This window comes from Typopeltis vanoorti, chromosome 3 (genome assembly GCF_054136105.1).
Source record: "Typopeltis vanoorti isolate ZY-2024b chromosome 3, IOZ_Tvanoo_1.0, whole genome shotgun sequence".
NCBI classification, from domain to species: domain Eukaryota; kingdom Metazoa; phylum Arthropoda; class Arachnida; order Uropygi; family Thelyphonidae; genus Typopeltis; species Typopeltis vanoorti.
Window position 1 is genome coordinate 58,549,041 of NC_143551.1, and position 25,815 is coordinate 58,574,855.

The 25,815-nt window shown below is 37.3% G+C and overlaps 1 protein-coding gene across 2 annotated transcripts in view; it reads right to left on the minus strand.

Annotated features, from left to right (window-relative positions):
• Positions 1-25,815, minus strand: part of LOC150108178 (TNF receptor-associated factor 3-like) — a 396,437-nt gene that overhangs the window by 123,454 nt on the left and 247,168 nt on the right. For both annotated transcript variants that reach the window (XM_090415633.1, XM_090415632.1), the window contains one exon: positions 15,992-16,096. In XM_090415633.1, the coding sequence (XP_090271759.1) occupies positions 15,992-16,096 (105 nt within the window). The remainder of the gene's footprint in view (positions 1-15,991; positions 16,097-25,815) is intronic.

Sequence of the window (25,815 nt, forward strand, 5' to 3'; positions counted from 1 at the left end):
AATGAATTCAAGGAGTGGTATGATATACTTTGTGTTTCCTAGGAAGGACCTCCCACGATGAGTCTTTTGACTCCATAGAGGCCTGAATAATAATAATAATAATACAGCAATCCCACGAATAATGCGCCTAATATGTTCTTTAAAACAGGCACATTAATCGAAAACGCACTAATCAAATATAATAACCTATGGGAAAATGTATAATTCATTCCTCAGATTTCTTTTTTGACCCTTAATTTTTTTTTATAAAAGAATTAGGGTATGTCTCAGGGCCTAGTTAAAGGAAAACCATGAAGCTGAAAGACAATAAAACATATTCAGAATATAAATTTATTATTCTGCTTCTTAACAAAGAATTGGGGTAATGTAGTTTGTAGGCATTCTGTTTCTTTTTTTCATACAACTGACGGTATGGCCCTATTGCCTCTTCTACAAATTTTACTGGTTCTCTCTTCACCAGGGTCAGTCTTTAAGCACTGCTGCTTAAAAACTTTGATTGTACGAAAACTATTTTCAAATTGATTTTGTGAAACCTCTTTGCACTTGTCACTGATTAAATTTTCTTCATATTCTTCAGGATCTTCCTGCAGTGCATCTAATTTATTATTATTATTATTATGGGCAACTCCAAGGAGTGGACAAACTTATCGAGGAAGGCCCTAACATCATGCCAAAACAACTATTCGACATTCACACAGTATCTATCATACCTCGCCTTGAACTCATTCACAGTCATGGCACCCATAACAGACTCTGGCAGCTTTCAACTCCCTATGTACCAACACTCCCAAATCCCTGGCCTTGTCAATCTCCTGGAGTACGGTTCCACCAATGTGATATACTGCTGCTAATCTTTTCACCCCAAAATGCATAACCTTACACTTTGCCACATTAAATTGACATCCATTCTCCTTAGCCCAGTCCTCCAAACTATCCAAATCATCCTGCAAAATTATGACATCCTGTGCACTTCTATTGTTCTACCCAACATTGCATCATCAGCAAACAAATGAACACTTCCTCTCAGATCCTTTCCTATATCGTTAATGAACAAATTGAAAAGTAGTGGTCCAAGAACAGAACCCTGTGGCACACCACTAGTCACAGGTGCCGTCTTTTGGACTCTACTTCTGAATAAACCACACTCTGATATCTCTCCATCAACCACCCTCCTATCCATCTCACCAACCCTATATCCATCCCCATATGCTGCAGTTTACTGATTAGAATTCCATGTGGTATCCTGTCAAAGGCCTCAGCAAGGTCCAGTAGAATCACTGTAAACCCATTACCCTTATCCAGTTCAGCCGTCACTGTGTTATAAAGCATGAGCAAGTTACTGAGGCATGATCTACCCTTCACAAAACCATGCTGTCCCACATACAGTATCCCATTTTCATCTATCCAATCCTGTATTGTTCTCTCGACTATTTTCTCCAAGACCTTGACAACGATTCCAGATATGCTGATCGGTCAGTAATTTACAACAGCAGTCTTGGAACCTCCTTTATGCAGTGGAACTATTTTCCCCTCTTTCCACCCCCTTGGGACTAACCCAGACCCGAGACTCAAATTAAACAAAATGGTCACGGGAACTGACAATTCTTTAGCCGCTTCACGTACGACACAAGCTCGTATACCATCCAATCCCACAGATGTATTGACATTGAGGTTTTGTAATAGACTATTCACCTCCACTTCATTCACCACAATTCCTTTATAAGGAATGAACTATGAATAAATAAAATGAAATATGAATGAATAAAATAAAGGAATGAACCAATATAAGCTATTGGTTCATTCCTTTATTTTAGGCTTACATGGTGATCCGAATGCATTTTTGAAAATTATGGAGACAATTACCGTGTTTGAATAAAAACTTTAGTTTAATATCTAAATATTATAGTTAACTAAATTCTACATTCGACATTTCGACCTTTATGTCAAGGTCATCTTCTGGAGCATACAACTATACACAGAAAACAAGCTACACTACAATCGAACTGGTTTGTTAAAGACACTGACCAACCGCTACAACAATTGTTGGCCTGCCCTCTCGTGAAAAAAAAATAAATTATACATCAACGCTAGAGTCCTATTATTAGTGTTATCTGTTGGTTGTAGAAATAAATTGGGCACAACAATATCTATATACATATATTAACATCATGTACACATTCCAGCCAGTTGGTGTGGAATGGTTTCTAATACTAGTGGATTGGCTAGAGTCCTGACTTATGCTGGATCTTATATATTAGGTAGGCTGAATGTGTGCGATCCAGATCCTTGGAATTTTCATGCCATCTTTGTTGTTGATATTTGGGTGGTTTATCAGGATTTCACAGGCTTCCTTAAATTTCCTTTTGTACCAGGTTTTTGTGCGGTGTAAAGAGCAGGTGCTTTTCCAGTTGATTTGGTGCAACGTGTTGAGTGTGTGGTCTGAGAGGCCTGCTTCACCATAATGGTTATATTTAATGTGTCTAATGTGTTCTTTCTTGCGTATAGGGATTGTCCGTCCTGTTTCACCAATGTACAGTAAGTTACAGGTGCAGTGGATGCAATAGACTCCAGGATGTGCTAATGGGAGGAGAGGATCCTTAGAGGAGTTGAATATGGTTTTAAGTTTAGTGGGTGGTTTAAAGGTGGCATTGAGGTTATAATGTTGTAGGATTCAGTTGATTTTTTCCGATAACCCTTTAATATATGGGATGGCTATGGTTTTACTGTAATCTAGATTCGTTTTTTGTAGTTTTATGGAGTATTTTATTAACAGTATTTTTGTTATAGCCATTATTTATGAATGTATCGCCGATGATTTTTAGTTCTTGTTTCAGGGCTTGCTGGTTAGAGCAAATTGTTGTAGCTCTGTTTTTAAGGGTGTTAATGACTCCATATTTTTGTGATGGGTGGTGGTATGAATTAGCATGTATGTATTGGCCAGTGTGTGTCGACCGTGAAGAATAGACTGCCTGAAGGAAGACGTGTGACTAGTGTGTCTAGGAACGGGAGCGAATTTCAGTTTTCGTCGATGGTAAATTGTATGCATTTGTGTTGTTTGTTCAGGTGGCTAAGGAATGTGTTTAGCGTTTGTCACCCGTGCGGCCAGATCACGAACACGTCATCAACGTATCTAAGCCAGACTGTCGGTTCTGCAATGTCACCACCTGGATGATATACTCTTGCAAAGTGCTTGCTCAGTAATTCAACTATATCAACTGATTCGGTTACCTCCCTACCATCGGCATTCGTTAAAATCTTTCTGCCATATACATTTTTTTTTTCTTTTGCTTGCAACATATCGAAAAAACTGTTTGGGATTCCCTTTAGCCTGCATGGCTAATGTCCTTTCATAATCCGCTTTTGCTTTTCTTACCACACTCATTATCCTTCTGGCCTGTGCTTTATACCGTTCATGTGCCTGCCGGTCACCTTTCTCCTTAAATTCACTCCACAGTTGTTTCTTTTTTTGCAGCTCAAGCTTAATAGTGTTATTCATCCATTTAACCCCTACTTGATTTATTACTTGTACTCTAGCTATACAGTCAGCCATTGCCTCATGCAAACACTTCTTAACCGCCTCCCATGCACTATCAACATCCAGCCCTTGCAGTTTCACATGTCATGGCACCGAACCAATCAAACTCCTAAGCTTGTCATACTTACCAGCCCGATAATTCCACATTTACCCTGTCTTAATTGTAAATTCCACACCTTTAGCCACCTCCCAAGTCAAGACCCTATGATCACTCTCACCAATTGGTGGCAACGTGGTCATATTCGTTACAGCCAAATTCTCAGATGCAATTACTAGGTCAAGCACTCTCTGACCCCTAGTATTTTCCATTACATGCTGTCGCAGATAGTTATCCTTTAATAACCGCATAAAATCCAATTCCTTCCTCCCATGTGTCCTCTCCTCTTTCCAATCAATGTTACCATAGTTGAAATCTCCCATAATAATTATCCTCCTTCCACTCATTTGTTCTATTTGCTTATGCATACTATCTCCACCATCTATTCCATCACCTGGTCTATAGCACCACCCAACTGTATATTTTGTTCTGCTAGCCTCAATTTCACACCAAACAGCCTCAAATGTGCTCTTTTCTTTATCCTGCAGTTCCACTTCTTTCTCCTTGGCTGTAACTCATCAGCTATCATCAATAACACTCCTCCCCCCATTTTATTCTCCCTGTCACTCCTGAACACGCCAAACCCCTCACATTTAATCCCACTAGCTATATCATATTCTGTCAGCCATGTTTCACTAATGCCAATAACCTGTGGCCTGGAAGTGCCAACCAACCAGGCCAAAAATTCTTCCTTCTTGTTCTTAATACTTCTGGCATTAGTATACATGAATTGCAGAAGCCCATTTGTCCCATCCCTATTTTGATGCCTTATACTAACTATCCCATTCAGATTTGTTGTCCTTTGTACTTGCTCAGGCATATTACACACGTTCGTACACTCAACTGTCTCCCTAAAGTCTGCATATCTACTCCCCCCCTTCCTTAATAACTCTAGTTTCCCTGATTCTGCACATCCACTTCATTCAACAATACCTTTTCAAGTCTCCGTATACAAAATCGTTTCAAATTCCGCACATCAATTTTGGCCCTCCTTCTATACTCTTCACTGTCATACAGCAGCAACAGACTCACCATTGTAACTCTCTCACTCTTCTCTTTTGCTACCTCAAGTAATTCCTTCAAATTCTCTCTCTCTCATAGCCATTTTGTCTCCTTTCAAATCATTCGTTCCTGCTACTATCAGTTCTTTCACCCTGTGTTTTTGCATTCTAATTGACTCACTTACATCCTTAACGTTTGTACCAGGTTGGTACAATTTTGTTAAACTCTCATCTATCACACCTCTTACTAAAGAATCTCCGTACAACACTCGCTCTTTCATTTTGTTTATACTCACTATCATACTCATTTTTCTTATCATACTTTTGCCGTTTATTAGTTGGTATGCTCGGTAAACATTTTTTCCAATGCTCCAGCTGTCGATTTACCCTGTTTATCGCTCTGCCTAACTGTGCGATCGCACTCATTGCATCTGTGTCATCATTTTTATTATCTGTAAATTCATTCTTTCGTTCCGTGTGTTAACATTCATTCTCACTTTCAACGCCGCTCTTACACTATCTGGTATACTACCTCGAAAATATCACTAATCATACCTCGCATATCACTATTTTCTACATTTTCACTTTCAACAACGATATCACTCTCACGACCTGAAACACTCTTTAAATCCTTACATTTCTTACACTTTCTGAACACGCTCACTCCACTATCGTTGTCTAATCAGACTCCAACCGCTCTACTCAAAGCATACATTTCACAAATAGTACACTGAATAAATCCTTTAAATTAAAATTTTTAGACAAAGAGGTCGACCTGGATGTCATTGTATTCCTCCTTATTGGCGCCATGTGCACAAATAATCATATCTATCAAATTACTAATTGGAAACTCAGAAAACACACAAAAATCAGACACGCTAAAATACGAAAAGTAAATAATACTACGTAAGATTCAAGAAAATTTACCAATTATTACTTAAAATAACACTTATGTTTTCAGGAGCTCTCTACAAACACTACACCATGTAGCCCTCTACGACCTTTAGCAGGTTGGAATTACTTGACGTCTCAGAATGAGATTTAATTAACTTAGATTCATTTCAATAGCTTCTAAAATCATTTGCACAACGTGGAAGAATGTGCTTCCAAACGGGTCGCAGATATTAATGAGTAATTTCATTCGACTTTGCGACTTTAAAATCAGGCTGAGATTTCTCTGATTTGGCTAGAAAAGTCTTGGAAGGCATTTGCTTCCAAAAAAAAGGCTGGTTTCATGGACATCAAATATTTATTGATCAGAATAGTCCCCTTCTTAAGCAATTTTTTTCAAAATCTCTGGATATCTCGTTATCTGCACTTGCAGCTTTGCCTGTGATTATAACATTATGTAGGCTATTTCTCTTTTTGAAATGCTCAAATCACCCAGCATTAACATGGAATTCTTCTTCTTTTCCATCATTGAGAGCCCTTTCTTTCCAGGTTACAAAGAGGCAATGCTTTTGATTTAATAAGGCCAGTGTTTAGCAGGATCCGTTTTTGGTTGCAAACTTCGATCCATGTAAAAAGAAATCTCTCTAATTCAATCAATGATTGAATTAGAGAGATTTTCAGTTTCATTTCAATACTTTGATTTTCAGTGCATGCATGATGAACTTCAAGCAGCCTTACCTTTCTCTTTGTATTCAGCAGTTGATTCACCCATTTTTGTTTTCTTTTCCTATCTTTGATCTGGACTTGCCTTGTTCATTTTTCTTTATTATTTCAAGTTTTTCTTACAATCATATTACTTTTCGAATCAATTTCACACTTCTTATTTTTTTTTTGCTCACTAATTCTTTTACTGATGATTAAAGATTAGGAAAATAATTTTAAATAAAAAAAGTAAGGAAAACAATTGCACAAGATCTGATCAGCAAAATGCTATGTACACAGACGACATAAATTTTGACAGTAAGTTTGGAACATAGCGTACATGGAAATAGTGTAGTATGCCAATAAAAAATCTGTAAAATATTTCAAATCGGTAACTAAATTATTTCATCCTGGTGAGTGATTTTTTAAAATAGTTAGCCATTAAAAAATGTATAGATCGAAAATTTTTAAAATCTGTAACATTTATTTTTAAGATGTATATAGGCACACTAATCGAATTTGGGTATCTAAAAAAAATGAGCACTAATTGAAAACGCACTAATCGGGGGGGCGCATTAATCGAGGGATTGCTGTATGCAAAAAAATGCAAACTTGGTGGGCTTAAAAATATACAATGAGTACACAGTTTATTTAATATCTATTACATTGCATATAATGTGGGTTCAATGCTTCACTCACGAGTATATAGTACATGTGATACTAATAAATGGCATTAAATTTTACTTATTTCAATTGGGAAGAGGAAGCGGGGGGGGGGATTAATTTGTCTCATAAAATTACAGTCAAATGATTTGATTGTTCTATTTTTTTTTTTTTTTTTTTTTTGCCTTAATGCATTTCAAAAGAAAAATTCTGATTAAATCCTGGGCAGAAGATAGCATAAGTGGTGAATTTCAGTGCCAAAAGATAACTTATTGTTCAAGTTTTTAGTAACAATGAAGTTGTTTGTTTTGCATCATATTTATGAGTGTTTGTGTGTTAAGGGCAATGTGCTTAATCTTTTGATTTTTAAAGGTTTAATATTTGTTTTATTGTACATCATGTATGTCACTGGGGAGCTTGCATAGCTCAGTCAGTATAGACAAAGCCCTTTCATCAGAAAGACCTGGGTTCGATTCCCGTCAGTGACATGAGGAACCTTTATCTGCAAATCTCTTTATCTCTTTTGACTAAAGATGAGTTAACCAGTCTCATATGGAGGTGGAGGTCCCCCCCCCATATAACTCAGGTTTTTCATCCCTCAAAACAGGCAAACTGGTTCCGTGAACACACATGACTACAGTCATAAAATATGCTATGGCAAGGAAGGTAACAGGAAACCACCTTGCTCATAATCATCTCCCTAGTATGGTAGCATATAGCTATCCCCCACTAGCCATATGGCTGAGGGAATAGGATAGGTATGTCATGGTGCCAATGCTCAAAACAATGGTAGTAATTTTAACGTGCATGATTACATTTGTTGCAACATGTGGAAAATGTATGGCCTTCACAGAACAAAAGATTTTTTGAGGGAGAATGTAACTGGGGAATATGCTTGTCAAAAGTGCAAAGAGAGTGAGAAGAGTGATAACGGTGACTTGAAAGAAGAAATGCATGATGAGGCAATTAGCATAGTTAGTGTTGCAAGTCGTACGAGTGACTGTATGAATGATGTGGTGGAAAATGAAGAGAATGGCCAGATAGTAACGGAAAAGATAGAGTACTTACTATGGAGTTAATAAACAGAATAAAATGTGAAATTGAGTGGTTAGAGAAACACCTGGCAGATGGTATTACACAGAAGTGCAAGAAAGGAGAAAGAAAGCAGAAGAGCAAAAGCGTGAAAATAAGGATCGGATTTTGTATGGGGATTCACTGATATGAGAAGTTCTTGACGAGAGTGTAACAAACTTGTGTTTTCCTGGAGCTAAGATAAAGGATGTCAGTTATGCTGTAAGGATGCAGAGAGTTAAGGTGAGGGGGAGATGTTTATTTTGGCTGGTACAAACAATTTAGCAGGTGACCAGTGTGATATGCAAGAAGACATGAAAGAGTTGTTAGTGCATGTGAAAAAGAAGAGTGAAAAAGTAAAAGTTGTGAATCTATTGTCACGGTATGATGCAAGCTGAGACAGAGAGCTATGATCGCGAATGGGTCAATGCACAGACTATGCAGTAGGAATGGCATGGATTTTGTGGAGAGAGTTTGATGGAAAGAAGGAAGGATTTATATAAGGCAGATGGCTTGCATCTAAATGGATTTGGTTCAGGAGTCTTGAGAAATATGTTGTTCAGTGAGAGTTCAGAAGTACAAAATCAAGGAAATTAGAATGCTTGGGAAGGGAAGCAGATCAAAGCCATCTAGAGGTTAACTTCAGTTAACCTAGGGTGCTACATTTTGTATTCAGCTAAGTAACATAAGGTGTAAGGGAGGTTATGGAATGAAGGGAGGGTATTGTAGTGAGAAGTATACTAATGCCAGAAGTATTCACAATACGGTTGAGGAATTTTTGGCATTGGTTAGCACAATTTGGCCAAAACTTATAAGCATTAGTGAGATATGGTTGACTGAGGATAATGAAGTCATAGGAATAGAATACAACATAGAATAGAATAGAAGCCAACAGGGTTAAATATGTGATTGGCTACTGCTGTAATCCAGATATATATAGGAGAAAGTAGATAACATGCACTCGCATCACGCTAATTAGTATGATGAGTACAGGTCGAGTAAATTATTATGGGGAATTTCAACTATGGAAACATAGATTTGGAGGAGGAATGGCATAGGCAGGAAAGGAATTGGAATTTATTCAGCTACTGAGAGATAATTACCTGAGGCAACATGTAATGGAAGGGGACCCAAGGTTCAAGACTGCTGGATCTGATCACTGCAACAGAGAACTTAACACTAACCAATTTGGCTACACTGCCTCTGCTTGGAGAAAGTGAAAATCACCTGCTTTGTAGGTAGAATTACAAAGCAGGTGATTATGACAAGCTGGGGAGACAGCTGTCTCCTAGAGTATACCTAGAGTCAGAAGGATAAATCAGATAGAAATTATATCCAATAGAAAAAGGTGATTAGCATGCCCATGAGCAGTATAAGGCATAGGCAAGAAGGGTGACTGGTATGGTAAGGAAGGCCAAAGCTAATTATGAGAGAAAGCTAGCTGACAAGACCAAAAGAAATTCATTGGCTATTGCTATGTGGCAAGTAAATGTGGCAAGTAAAAGAAGGAATCAATGTGGAAGGATGACTTTAAAAAGTGCTGATGGTGGTGGGGAGGTAACAAAACCAAACCAAATAGTTGAATTACTGAGCGAGCATTTTGCAGGGATGTACCATCTAGCTGGTGACATTGCAATGCTAGATGTGACATTGACTGACAGGAGAAGAGAAGTTGAAGAAATGTAGGTACTTAAAATATTGCAGAACCTGAATACTAACACAGCCATGGAATTAGATGGAATATTGACCCATGTATTATTAGAATGTACAAGGGAAATTATCAGCTCCTCTGAGCAAGCTGTTTAATTTAAGCCTCGGTACTGGGAAGGTACCAATGGAGTGGAAAGAGGGCAAAATAGTCCCATTGCATAAAGGAGACTCAAAGAGACAAGTAGCAAATTATAGGCCAATCAGTATCTCAGGAGTGGTGGTTAAGGTATTGGCAAAATTGTTTTACATTTTAGAATCAAGTGACAATGAAGTTGGATAAGGTAAATGGCTACTCAGTGATATTGCTACACTTCGCAAAAGCATTTCACAAGATTCCATTTAGACCTCTATTGCATAAATTCAGCAAATGGGGGAGTCCAGGAGAAGGCAAGTTCCTAGTGATGTAACACAGGGCTCAGTACTTAGTTCTCTGTTAATTTGTGTATCAATGATATAGGAAATGATTTGACAGGAAATATTCAGTTGTTTGCTGATGATGCTAAACTAGGAAGAGCAATATTAAAATTGGTGATGCAGAGATCCTGCAAGAAGACTTAAACAGACTATTTAGGGGCAAAGGTAAATGGCTGCCAGTTTAATGTGGCTAAGTGCAAGGTAATGCACTCTAGGAAGAAATCAGAAACTGTGTACTATATTGATGGAACTGAACTGCAGGAAACTGATGAGGCCAGGGACTTGGGTGTGATTGTGGACAGGAAGTTGAAGTTTAGAGGGTATATCGTGAAGTTAACTAACACAGCACATCAGATTATGCAGTCGTTGAAGAACACACTAACAACAAGCAGGGACAGAGAGGTTATTGTTCCCCTATATAAGGCTTTTAATAAGGCTACATCTGGACTACTGTGCCCAGATTGGGACTCACAGATTCTGTGGTGATGAAGTTGTGGATAGCATCCAGAGGCAAGTGAAGATTATGGTAGGTTTGTGGAATGCTCCCTATGAGAATAGATTGATGTCTGTAGACTTTGAAAAAGTAACTGATAAACAAAAAAAAGGAGACATGACAGAAGCATTCAAGTCAGTGTTTCTCAACCTTCTTTCATGTGTGCCTTATTTTTTAATATTAGTTTTTGTGACACCTCCCACCTTCCTCACTTGCAATTCTTGTGTTGAGACACTGACCAAACCCATAAAAGTTAGCAAAAAAAAAAAAAACTAGAAATTAATTAAAATTTTTAAATATTCATACAAATTTAAATATGTCATCAAATCTTTTGAAACTGTCTGGCATCACTACACAGACCGTTGAATCATAACAGCCTTTCGGAAACATTCGTGATTTCATCACGGGAAATCTCGAATGTTCTGGAAATGTTTCTGCAAGTATAAATAAGGCTTGAAATGGCAAGACAGCAGTAACACTGCAACAGTGACCAACAGGGAGAAGCCGATGGTTGGTGTTATTTTACTCCTATTCACAACGACTGTGATACACAGTATAAAAACAATAATTTCTAGTGTAGAAAAATGAATAAATTTTTAACTGGACGTAAGCAGGCATCTGACGACCGTGGAGTGTTGACAACATCAAATTCAGGTTCACAGAATATCGCTCCAAAAGTAAAATCAAGAAAGTATGCAGTAGAATATTTAGATTTCAGTTTTACAAAGACAGAAGTAAATGATGAAGAAAGAAAGACCACTGTGTGTTATTTTTTCGAAAATTTTGGTAGCTGATAGCATCAAGATTAATAAACTTAAAAGACATTTGGAAACACTTCATAAGTAGTATGTTAACAAACCTTGAGAGGTCTTGGCTGCCAAACTGAAATGTTTTGAAAAGCAAAAATCTAGGCATTAAAAAAGCTTTGTCTGTTAATGAAAAAACTTTACTAGCTTCTTACAAAGTTGCATATAAAATAGCTAAGTGCAAAAAATCCCCACACTAGTGCAGAAGACCTAATTCTGCCAGCTGCGATTGATATTGTGGAACTATTCTTGGAGAAAGTTTTACTAAACAACTACAGTGCATACCTCTATCAAATGATACTGTTGCTCAGTGAATTGGTGATCAGTGAGGACTCGTGGCTTGAAATCGTGGGGTGCTGCAACTTTCGAAATATACATACACACTGTAAGTACAGTGTATATGTGTTTGGATAAAATATCAAAATTATGTTAAAATTTTTAAAAAAAATTAAACATGAAAAAATATTGTTTATTATCGATAAAATTATACAGTTTGGTATAATTCAAAATTACTTAAAAATAAAATATATTCTTCTTGTTTTGTTTCACGAAAAAAAATTGTTTATTATCGATAAAATTATACAGTTTAGTATAATTTAAAATTACTTAAAAATTCATCAATATTGTTTAGACTAAATAATAATGATGGTCTAAAAATCCCATACATATGGAAGGCATATATTCGTCCCACAAATCCTTCCTCTTTAAGAACAACTAGGACTCTAGAAAATCCAGGATCCTAAATCTAAAATAACAATTTTAATACTGAAAAAATAGGACATCACTGTTAAGGAAAAAAATCTATAAGAAAGTTTATTCATGTTGTAATTTATAAATAATTTTTTGTTTTTTAAATCAAAAATAACAATTGTAATAATAGAAATAGGACATCACAGTTACTGGGAAGAAAACCATCTGTAAGCAAGAATGTTTATTCATGTAATCAAAAAAATTAAATTAGCTTGATGTAATTTTTTTTTTTTTTTTTCACTAGAGATCATGCCAGTGAGTAGCATGTGATCAAATTATTGTTTCTCTAGCTTGCGGTTTGAAATGTAACGCAGCTTTCTTGTATATTTATGTATGCTCCAGATGATGATCTTGATATGAAGATCGAAACGTTGGGATAATAAAAAGAGTTATTTTAACATGGTTGTAGAATCTATAATTTCAAAAATGAATGCTGATCACTGTGTAACACTAAAAGAAAAGTATAGGATTGTTGATGATAAAATTAAATATTACAATAAATATATAAATATATTTATATATTTATTAATAATGAGAAAAATTGGGGGTGCTGCAGTTCCACAGTGTTTATGCATGAGCCGCCTCTGTTGGTGACATATGTGAAGATATGCAGCAATAACTTTTGCGATTGAATTGAGAATAATTGTAAGCAATTATTCTCAATTCAGCTTGATGAGCCAACAAACTTGATAGCAACAAGGATTGTCATTTAATTGCTCATATTTTCAATTCTGTGATGGATTATCAGCAGTTGAAGAGTTATTGTTTTGTAAACCAATTTCAAACCGATTTACAAAACAATTTACAAATTGTTTTGTAAATCAATTTCCACAGCACCTGAATTGTTCAAAATATTGGATGATATTATATGCAAGGAAAACATATAGTGGAAAAATTATGTTGGAATTTGCACTATGGTGCTCACAGTATGTCCGGAAGATTTAAAAGTTCACAAGCCCTTGTGAAGGAAAAATCCCGACAGTGTATTTGGACACATTGCATGATTCATACAGAAGCTCTTGCTGCAAAGGAAATGAGTTCTGGTCTAAATATTGTGTTAACAACACTTATAGTTGTGGTGAATTATATAAAAATGAGACCCTTAAAATAAAGACTATTTTCTGAACTTTGCAAAGACATGGCTGGAATTGTTTTACAGCAAGACAAGATGGTTATCAATGGGAAAATGTTTACAACGTGTTTATGAATTAAGAGATGAAATAGCAATCTTCTTGAAAGAAGAAATCACAAAGAAGCAGATAAGTTTAGAGACAACTTATTTGTGATGGGGTCATTCTGAACAAGAACTACATTTGTTCCTAGATAAAATCAACCTTCTTCACCTGCGCATCAAATTCACGCTAGGAAAAAAACCTCCACAGGGTATCTCCTTCCTGGACGTACAAATCCAAAGAAAAAAAGATGGTTCCAATCTCCACTTCTGTCTATCATAAGCCGACTTTTTCAGGACACTACATTCACAATTCTTTGGCTCACCATCCATCTCAAAAATTTGTCTTCGTTAAATCATTAGTAACCAGAGCACACAGATTCTGCTCCCCTAAAGGTTCTTTAAACCAAGAACTGGAAATAAAAATACAGCCATATAAAATGGATACAATTCCTAAAACAATGCAAAAAATCATCAGTCACTTCCCCACACATCAACCTAGACAAGAACAAACCTGTAGGATTCCCATATCATATGTCAAAAGGTATCTCCAAATGACTTTCAAAAATTATGAAGAAATATAAATTGGCTGCTACCTACAAACCAATCAACCAAATCCACAATTGGTTACCATCTCCTAAAGACAAACTCTCATCTCTTATGCTACCTGGAGTGTATGAGGGTCCCATGCTCCTGCAAATTGACCTACTATGGCCAGATAGGAAGATCCATTAACAAATGCATTTTGGAACATCAAAACCATATCTGTCTCATCAAACCACAGAAATCTGGCCTCACACAACACAGAATTGAAAACCCAAACCATAGGATCCATTGGAAGAAAAACCAAACTTCTACATAGATCTTCATATAAACATGAGCGTTTATATAAAGAAAGTGCTGAAGCCCTACGTCACAGAACTAATTTAAACCGTAATGACGTTCTTACTATCCGTAAAATCTAGGAAATAGTCATCCTAAATTGTGTTAAATAATTTTATTATCTCATTTTAATGTAATTTTTTTTCCAGATATATTTTAATTTAATTCTATAACATGCTACTGCACGCATAGAGGGATTCCATTGTAAGCATGCACCCTAACTGTATGTAATTCCTAGTATTGTTTGAATCGGCTGTACTGAAGATGTCCTATGATACTTAGGATGAAATATTTACTTATTAAAATAATCTTATTACTGTGGTTACATGTGTATATTTAGTCATGAATGCTCCACAGGTTTCATTACACAACAAAACATATTTGTGATGTAACTGAGTTACTTTGTGGACATATTCGAGAAACTAAATATATTAAACCTGCAACTCCAAAGAAAAAATACACATATCTTAGAGATGACTGACAAAGTTATGCTATTTGTAAAAAACTAGAGTTATGGAACAAAAAGGAAAACCAACAAAAGTTAGAAATTTCAATAGTTTGCAAACGTGGATTAATTTATCAAAACCTAAACGGCAGAAGACCAACACATCAAAGTTTTATTTGCAACTATTGAAAATCACTTAACAATGTTGATGAAGAATTTTAGAAACTATTTTATAACTGATGACAACATAATGGCAATGCACGAGTGGGTTAGAAACCCATTTCAAATTACCCCTGAAGGTTTCTCAATTGAAGACGAGGAACAATTTATAGACTTCACGTCAAGTGGTGAAATCAAAAGACAATTTGTATCTAAATTGCTGTTTGAATTTTGGGCCGGTGTTGATGATGAATTTTCTGCACTAAAGTCAAGGGCTTTTCACGCACTTTTGCCATTTCCATCTTATCTTTGTGAAATCGGGTTTTCTGCAGTGGCTGCCTTAAAAACAAAATAGAGATCTCAGTTAAATATAGAAAGAGAACTAAGAGTGTCAATTTCCAATGAAATATCAAAAACTTTGCTCTGCAACATAGGCCCAAGGAAGCCATTCATTTTTAGATTCATTGTTATTGTTTAGTTTTAATTAGTTGCTCGGTATATTTTGCAAGACTGATATGTTCCCATAAGCATAACTAGTTAATATTTAATATTTATTCAATACAGCGGATTTTATACATTCTATTATTTTATTTTCAGAGTGTATCTTATGTTTTTGTTTTTATACTGGTTTTGTTGTCAATAAATAGTTTCATGAAATGCTTTTGTTTCAATAAAGTTGTTTTTCAGTTTTTTTCTTTGATTTCCACTTTCTTCGTTGGTTCAGAATCACTGATTTAAGTTACTAAAGGGATTTTCATATGATTGACACTGAAGACTTTTTTTCAGTACATGACAAAAAAGGAGAAAAGGGGGTCACCAGTGGAAGTTGTATAAGACTGTGGTTAGCAAGGGTGTTAGGACTAGGTTTTTTACTTGGAAGATGGTGAATGTGTTGCCACAGGTGGATGTGGATGCTTTATCAGTGAATGAGTTTAAGGAGAAGTATGTAGGTATTGCTTGAATGATGGTAATGTGCAAATAAATGGCTCTCCAATGATGAGTCTTCTGAATCCATGGAAATACCTGTACAATAATAATAATGTGGATATCACAATAAGTGGAAACCCCATTGCATTAATGTTGGGAGGAATCACTGGTCTAGATAATGCTTAGGATAATGTATATGGAAATATACATGTATAACTTAGTATAGAAAAAATTAAGCATTAATATATAGAGCTTTCCTGTAAACTATCCTTACCTGAACAATATTTTTTAGTTTTGTATTTTCATCTATCAAAGTTGTGTTTGCAGATTCAACTGAATGGAATTGATTCTTCAGTAATTCATTGTCTGTTTTTAGTTTCTGCAAAAATTAAATCTTTATAACTATACAAATTGATATTCATGATTTATATTTCTTTGGATAATTTATTTAACAAAAAAAAGATAAAATTCAATGCATAAATACATGCTTTTATAATAATTTTAATATAAGTAAGAAATAGGGACCAAAACTGCAAGTTTGGATTACTAAGTAAATATATATATATATATAAAAAAAAATCAGCTAACGCCTTTTTATTCCCGTATATACGGGAGTAGGCGAGGCCATTTAGCCCTATCTAACTTTTGGAGACTGAGTGGGCAGTTCAATCTCCACTGGTACCCAATCAGAGACAGATGGCCCAAGGCTATCACTAATTAAGCGGTACGCAGTGAAGAGAGACGGCTCAAATGTGCCGCTATCTCGTGGTCTCTAACCCTAACACAATATATTTAATGTCTGAAATAATGTGGGTTCTACGGTCGATTTTCTTGAGTTTACAGGACGAAAAACCCGAGTTTCCGGGAGGAAAAACCTGCTTGCCCGTGCCAGAGATCGACTAACTCGGGAACCGGTCGAAAAAAGGCTTAGAAAAATTTCCTCTAGTCGCCGACTAGACTCGAAACCAAGACTTCCTTCGTGCGACCTAGCGTGGTGGTGTGCAAACGCCACATCCACTGAGCTACACAGGCTATATATATAAATAAATTTATTTATATATATATACAGGGTGTTCGGGATAAATTTGACATATTTATAATTAATTATATTTTTCCGTAAGTTACATGTATTAACACACACTTCTCTTCATTTAAAAGTTTGGACCCTTCTTCATTCATATACAAGATGTCAGAAAGGATGGATAGCTGGAACCCACCTGAATCATGGAAGAGAATAACTTGTATCATGATGATTCGTGCCCGCCATCAAAATAAGGATATTACGACTGCTGCCCAATGCTCCCTGAATACAGTAAAAACAATCAGGCATGAACTAGAGACTTGCAATGGTGACTACGAGGATGTAGCAAGAAGAAGGATCCCTAGCAGACGATCTGATTGCGTTCGTACAGCATAATTCCTCGCAAATCTGCAGGAACAGGTGTTGAAGAACCCTGGCATTGGAATTCGGGCTTTGTTCGTGGAGTTGCTAACTGTAGTCAAGCCCTGGATAACAAGGGTAGCCAATGGTAGGCCGTATGTATGGCAGCAGGATTCGGCCCCTTGCCACACCTCTGGGAAAAGTCAAAAATGGTTGTCTGAAAATTTCTACGACTTCACCAGTCCAAATGTTTGGCCTCCAAACTCCCCAGACCTTAACCCCATGGATTATTTTGTATGGGGCGCAGTTGAAAAAGACACCAATCGCACTTCCAGTAATACAAAAGCCCAGTTAATGGATAAAATTAAAACAGTTTTTGCGGCCCTTCCCAGGGAGACTGTAGCATCAGCTTGTTCGAGGTTCCGAAGCAGAATTGAAGCTGTGATCGATGCTAGTGGTGGTTATTTTGAGTAAATCTTGTTGATAGTATTGTAATTAACTCTGTCTGTAATGTTTTTTTGTCAATTCATTAAATTTAATAGATACAAAGAAGATTTTCTTTTTCCTTACGAAACTGTCAAATTTATCCCGAACACCCTGTATATATATAAATAAATAAATAAATATATATAATATATAATATTCATCAAAGCTTGAATTGCTTCCTCAGTCTTAAGAAAAGGCTGGTTATATTCCACTAATTCGAACCCTACCCAAGGGCCTATGAGTTGTGGAAATACTTTCTGAAAATGAAAGCTGTGCAGAACAAAGTGACCTTTTGCAGCTGCCCAATTTTTAATCCATCTAACTCGAGTGCTTCTAGATGTTTTTTCGATGTTTTAGAGATGGCGCCTAAAGCACCTATTATTATGGGAACAACTTTTGTTTTCTTTTGCCACATTCGTTCAACTTCGATTTGCAAATTGCGATACTTGGTAATTTTTTCATTTTCTTTGTTGTTAATCCGACTATCTCCTGGTACTGATATTTGGATAAACTTAACACTCTTGTTTTCACTTTTTTCAACCACTGTGATATTATCGGGTGTATTACATTCCAAGCTTTTGTCAATCTGGATTTTAAAATCCCAGAGTATTTTAGCTTTTTCATTCTCAACCACTTCTTGTGAACTTTATGCTTCCAATAGAATGGAATGAATTTGAGGGACGAAGTGAGCTGTATGGGAGCGATGGACTGCATTTGAGCGGTTATGGTGTGAGTCGCTTGGAGAGACTGCTGCTGGAAGGTAGAGAAGTGAATAGAGAGAATGAATCAGATCGAGAGGGGAGTGATGTAGAAGAGCAGGAGAGTAAGACAGGAGAGATTGAAGAGGTGGATATGAATGGGGAAGTGAGTGGTATGAGTATAGAAAATGAGAGAATGGGTGTGCAAGGAGGAGGAGCAGGGAAACGGGAAGGCTCAAGGTGGACAGGGGTACGCAGCGTGAGAAAGTTGGATGCTCCAAGAGGAGGTGAGAGCATGTGTAGGCAGGAAAGGAATGGGATGACCAGGGATCAAGAGGAAACAGTTGGAATTGAAAAGGGTTCTAAAACGAAGAAGCAGAAAGGGAAATGGCCCCAGTCAAGCATGGAGAGAGAGAGAGAGAGAGAGAGAGAGAGATCACATCGAGCGAGTGGTATCAGTGGAACTGGCAGTAGATCCAGAAATGAGCTGTTGTGTTAGTATACAAATGCGAGAAGTATAAGAAACAAGGCAGATGAAATGGCTGCACTAAGTGCGTCTGTTCACCCAAAGATTGTTGGAATAAGTGAGACATAGTTGGAAGAGGATGACATCCTGACAGGAATAGAGATGGAAGGGTATGATGTGTTTCGTGAGGATAGAAGGGGTAAAAAATGGAGGGGGGAGTGTTATTGATGATAGAGAAAGAGTTATGTCAATACAAAGTAGAGATGTAAGACGGAAATAGTACCAGTGGTTTTGATAATGAAATGTATAATCAAATGATGGGGTGATAATGAAATGTATAATCAAATTAGCCAAGCAAATAAGAAAATGGTGATCATTATGGGCGATTTTAATTATGGCAATATAGACTGGAATGATGAGATAGCAACTGGAAGTAAAGAAAATGAGTTTTTTGAGTTTTTGAACGATAACCATCTTAGACAGTATGTAACAGAGGGCACATGAGGATTAAGGGTCTTGGATTTTGTCATCTCATCAGAGGATGTAATTATAAATGAGGTGTCAAATCATCCACCAATTGGTGAAAGTGACCATGAGGTGATTACCTGGGTATTTGCCAGCAGTACGAGGACCCCTGTGAGAAAAGGGTATATGTGGAACTACAAGGAGGGTGATTATGAAGAGCTCAGGGGACAGATTGCGGGTGTAGCGTGGAATGAGGAGTTAACTGGAAAAGAGATCAATGCAGCTTGGGGAATTTTCAAAAACTATCCAGTAGATGCAATGTCTAAATGTATTCCAAGGGTGAGAAGGTTAAATAAGGTAGGTGTGAGATGGATGAATAAAGAGATTAAGCATGTGATACAGAGAAAAAGGGCATTGTGGAGGCAGCACAAGAGAAGAGGAAATAACTCTACAAAGACCAGGCAAGGAGGATGACTTGGTTGGTGAGAGTAGCTAAAGAGAGGTATGAACAGCAGTTAGCTAATGAAGCCAAAAAGAATCCTAGAGAGTTCTTTCGATATGTAGCCAGCAAAAGAATGATTATGATTATGGAAGGATGACATTGATTGGAGAAAATGGCATAAAGACAGCTGTTGCAGAATGTGTGTGTTGGAGATATTTAATGAACAGTTCATAAAGATCTTTCAATGTTGTGAATGTACTTCATGGAGATATTGAGAGCAGTCGATGATGGGAAGGAGAGACTGACTGTAAGTGAGCAAGAGGTGTTTGGGGAGTTGAGTAAACTAGATGTAAATAAGGCTGTGGGACTTGATAATATATCACTGTGTATTTTGAAGGAACGTGCCTTCAAAATAAGAAAATGGCAGATGAAATGGCTGCACTAATTGCGTCTGTTCACCCAAAGATTGTTGGAATAAGTGAGACATAGTTGGAAGAGGATGACATCCTGACAGGAATAGAGATGGAAGGGTATGATGTGTTTCGTGAGGATAGAAGGGGTAAAAAATGGAGGGGGGGAGTGTTATTGATGATAGAGAAAGAGTTATGTCAATACAAAGTAGAGATGTAAGACGGAAATAGTACCAGTGGTTTTGATAATGAAATGTATAATCAAATTAGCCAAGCAAATAAGAAAATGGTGATCATTATGGGCGATTTTAATTATGGCAATATAGACTGGAATGATGAGATAGCAACTGGAAGTAAAGAAAATGAGTTTTTTGAGTTTTTGAACGATAACCATCTTAGACAGTATGTAACAGAGGGCACATGAGGATTAAGGGTCTTGGATTTTGTCATCTCATCAGAGGATGTAATTATAAATGAGGTGTCAAATCATCCACCAATTGGTGAAAGTGACCATGAGGTGATTACCTGGGTATTTGCCAGCAGTACGAGGACCCCTGTGAGAAAAGGGTATATGTGGAACTACAAGGAGGGTGATTATGAAGAGCTCAGGGGACAGATTGCGGGTGTAGCGTGGAATGAGGAGTTAACTGGAAAAGAGATCAATGCAGCTTGGGGAATTTTCAAAAACTATCCAGTAGATGCAATGTCTAAATGTATTCCAAGGGTGAGAAGGTTAAATAAGGTAGGTGTGAGATGGATGAATAAAGAGATTAAGCATGTGATACAGAGAAAAAGGGCATTGTGGAGGCAGCACAAGAGAAGAGGAAATAACTCTACAAAGACCAGGCAAGGAGGATGACTTGGTTGGTGAGAGTAGCTAAAGAGAGGTATGAACAGCAGTTAGCTAATGAAGCCAAAAAGAATCCTAGAGAGTTCTTTCGATATGTAGCCAGCAAAAGAATGATTATGATTATGGAAGGATGACATTGATTGGAGAAAATGGCATAAAGACAGCTGTTGCAGAATGTGTGTGTTGGAGATATTTAATGAACAGTTCATAAAGATCTTTCAATGTTGTGAATGTACTTCATGGAGATATTGAGAGCAGTCGATGATGGGAAGGAGAGACTGACTGTAAGTGAGCAAGAGGTGTTTGGGGAGTTGAGTAAACTAGATGTAAATAAGGCTGTGGGACTTGATAATATATCACTGTGTATTTTGAAGGAACGTGCCTTCAAAATAAGAAAATGGCAGATGAAATGGCTGCACTAATTGCGTCTGTTCACCCAAAGATTGTTGGAATAAGTGAGACATAGTTGGAAGAGGATGACATCCTGACAGGAATAGAGATGGAAGGGTATGATGTGTTTCGTGAGGATAGAAGGGGTAAAAAATGGAGGGGGGGAGTGTTATTGATGATAGAGAAAGAGTTATGTCAATACAAAGTAGAGATGTAAGACGGAAATAGTACCAGTGGTTTTGATAATGAAATGTATAATCAAATGATGGGGTGATAATGAAATGTATAATCAAATTAGCCAAGCAAATAAGAAAATGGTGATCATTATGGGCGATTTTAATTATGGCAATATAGACTGGAATGATGAGATAGCAACTGGAAGTAAAGAAAATGAGTTTTTTGAGTTTTTGAACGATAACCATCTTAGACAGTATGTAACAGAGGGCACATGAGGATTAAGGGTCTTGGATTTTGTCATCTCATCAGAGGATGTAATTATAAATGAGGTGTCAAATCATCCACCAATTGGTGAAAGTGACCATGAGGTGATTACCTGGGTATTTGCCAGCAGTACGAGGACCCCTGTGAGAAAAGGGTATATGTGGAACTACAAGGAGGGTGATTATGAAGAGCTCAGGGGACAGATTGCGGGTGTAGCGTGGAATGAGGAGTTAACTGGAAAAGAGATCAATGCAGCTTGGGGAATTTTCAAAAACTATCCAGTAGATGCAATGTCTAAATGTATTCCAAGGGTGAGAAGGTTAAATAAGGTAGGTGTGAGATGGATGAATAAAGAGATTAAGCATGTGATACAGAGAAAAAGGGCATTGTGGAGGCAGCACAAGAGAAGAGGAAATAACTCTACAAAGACCAGGCAAGGAGGATGACTTGGTTGGTGAGAGTAGCTAAAGAGAGGTATGAACAGCAGTTAGCTAATGAAGCCTAAAAGAATCCCAGAGAGTTCTTTCGATATGTAGCCAGCAAAAGAATGATTATGATTATGGAAGGATGACATTGATTGGAGAAAATGGCATAAAGACAGCTGTTGCAGAATGTGTGTGTTGGAGATATTTAATGAACAGTTCATAAAGATCTTTCAATGTTGTGAATGTACTTCACGGAGATATTGAGAGCAGTCGATGATGGGAAGGAGAGACTGGCTGTAAGTGAGCAAGAGGTGTTTGGGGAGTTGAGTAAACTAGATGTAAATAAGGCTGTGGGACTTGATAATATATCACTGTGTATTTTGAAGGAACGTGCCAGGGAGCTGACACCTGCCTTGACATATTTTTTTAATATGAGTCTTGCATTTGGTCAAGTTCCTAAGGAGTGGAAGTAGGGCAAGATTGTGCCACTTCATAAAGGAGGTGATCGAACTCAAGCATCAAACTATAGGCCTATCTGTGTGTCAGGTGTTGTGGTCAAGTTGTTGGAGAAGCTTGTGAGAACTAGGATCCAGAGTTGGGTTGACAACAATGGTATTATCTTTGATGGACAGCATGGATTTGCTAAAGGGAGGTCATGTTTTAGTAATCTACTTACTTATTACAATAAAGTGACTGCTTCCTTGGACAGAGGAGAAGGATACACAGTAATATACTTGGATTTCGATAGAGTACCTCATGATAAGTTGAGGGTCAAACTAAAGCATATGGGGTTGGATATTAGATTAGTGCATTGGATTGGAGACTGGCTATCTGACAGGTATCAACGTTGTTTATGGAGGAGCGATATCCAGGAAAAGGAAAGTCACTAGTGGAGTGCCTCAGGGGTCTGATTTAGGGCCATTACTGTTTAACTTGTATATTAATGATATTGGTGAAGATTTGGATGGAGATATCCACTTGTTTGTAGATGATGCAAAGTTGGGACGAACCATAAAGAGTAATGAAGATGTTGTGGCCTTACAAGAAGACTTGAATAAATTGAGTGATTGGGCAAGCAAATGGGGATGTGAGTTCAATGTTGCAAAATGTAAGGTTTTAAAATTTGGAAAACAAAGATGGGATGCAGAATTTATGCTTGGTGAGAATATATTGTTGGAGGTAGAGGAAATAAGAGATATGGGGGTGATAGGTAATAAGGATCTAAAATTTTGGTGATGTGGGGACACATCACCAAAATTGTGAAGACAACACAAAGGCTTCTGGGAATGATGCAGAGGACACTGACGTGTAGAAGTAGGGAGATTCTTGTTCCGTTGTATAAGGCTTTGATTAGGCACACATGGACTATTGTGCCCAGATTTGGTCATCAGGTTTTCAGAAGGATAAAGAGATGTTGGAAAGGGTCCAAAGGCGACTGACTAAGGCAGTTTCTGACCTCTGGAATATTGAGTATGAGGAAAGATTGAGAAGATGTAATTTTCAGAGTCTGGTGGAGAGAAGGAAGAGGGGAGATATGATAGAGACCAACAATTTATTAAGGGGTTGTTATAGGATCAATGGTGGAGAAGTTCTACAGAGAATAGTGGGAGATCAGGGGAGAACCAGAGGTCATCCCTGGAAACTGTATAAAGAGGGTGTGAGCAGGGGAGTGAGAGGCAGGTTTTTTCGTGCAGAGTTGTGAATGATTGGAATGCCTTGTCTGAGAGTGTGGTGTCTGCAAGGAGTTTGAGTGTGTGATAAAAGGACCTCCCAAATGAGTCTTTGACCCCATGAGGTCTTGGGGCAATAATAATAATAATAATAATAATAATAATCTTTAGATACTTTAAACCCATACTTTTTACATAAATGCCAGTAGATTATCTTAGCAAAGTTATCATGCCTTTTACGGTACTCAATTTGTGCGATTTTGCTGCATCCACTTATGTGGTCTACTGTTTCTTCCTTTTCTTTTCACAATCTACATTTACTGTCTTCTTGAATTTTTTGTATTATTGCCTTAATAACATTGGTTTTAATGGGCTGTTCTTCTTGTGCTGCAAAAATTACTGATTCTGTTTCTTTCTTTAGTGCTCCATTCAACCATTGCCAGGTCAAGTTGCTGTCAGCGCTGTCCTCTATGCTGTGAAGGTATTTTCCATGCAAAGCCTTATTTTTCCATTTTTCAGTTCTCACTTTTTCTTGGTTGGTTTTGTATTCCAATTTTGTCTCCATGAGTTTAAATAAAACCTCTTTCCTTATCTCAATTAGAAATTTTTTTGTTGTTTGCTGCAGATAATCATTCAAATTTTGTTTTTCTTCTTCAATAACTTGCTTCACTTGTAATAATCCTCTACCTCCTTTTTTGTGTGATAGATATAACCTATCAAAGTCACCGTGAGGATTCAGGGCATGGTGCATTGTCCTTAATTTTTGAGTTTTTCGGTCTAAATCTTCCATCTCTAGCTGGGACCATTCAACAATGCCTGCTGAATATCTCAGAACAGGTATGGCCCAGGTATTAATTACTTTTATCAAATTTCCAGCATTAAGCATTGACTTAAGGAGTTTTCTTAATCGTCTTATGTACTCTGCTCTAGTTTATGGTTTTGTGAAGGGTAGGTCATGCCTCAGTAACTTGTTCACGTATTATAACACAGTGACGGCTGAACTGGATAAGGGTAATGGATTTACAGTGATTCTATTGGACCTTGCTAAGGCCTTTGATAGGATACCACATGGAATTCTAATCAGTAAATTGCAGCATATGGGGATGGATATACGGTTGGTGAGATGGATAGGAGGAGGGTGGTTGGCGGAGAGATATCAGAGAGTGGTTTATTCAGGAGTAGAATCCAAAAGACGGTCTGTGACAAGTGGTGTGCCACAAGGATCTGTTCTTGGACCACTGCTGTTTAATTTGATCATTAATGATATAGGAAAGCATCTGAGAGGAACAGTTCATGATGCAAAGTTGGGTAGGCAATAATGAATGCAGATGACTTCAAAATTTTGCAAGATGATTTGGATAGATTGGAGGTCTGGGTTAAGGAGAATGGATGTCAATTTAATGTGGCAAAATGTAAGGTTATACATTTTGGGGTGAAAAGATTAGCAGCAGTTTACTACATTGGTGGAACTGTACTCCAGGAAATTGATGAGGCACGAGATTTAGGAGTGTTGGTGGATTGGGGGCACATTGCAAAAGTGGCCAAATCAGCTCATCAAATCACTTGGTTGCTGAAGAATACGTTGACAAGCAGAGACAAGCAGGTTATTGTTCCTCTGTATATCGAGCCTTGATAAGACCCCATCTCGACTACTGTGCCCAGATTTGGTCACCTAGATTTCTTCTTGATGGGGAGGAGGTTGAGAAGATCCAGAGGCGAGTGACCAAGATTATAGCAGGTCTGTGAAATGAACCTTATGAGAACAGGTTGAGGATTTGTGGGTTGCAAAAATTGGTTGATAGGCGGAGGAGGGGAGATATGATTGAGACATTCAAATTACTGAAGGGTTTGTATAAAATTAATTCAGAAGATATTTTTGAGAACAGGGCTGGTTGCAGGAGGACTAGGGGACAACCGTGGAAACTGGGCAAAAGTGTCGTTAATAAAGGTGTTAGAGCTAGGTTCTTTACTTTT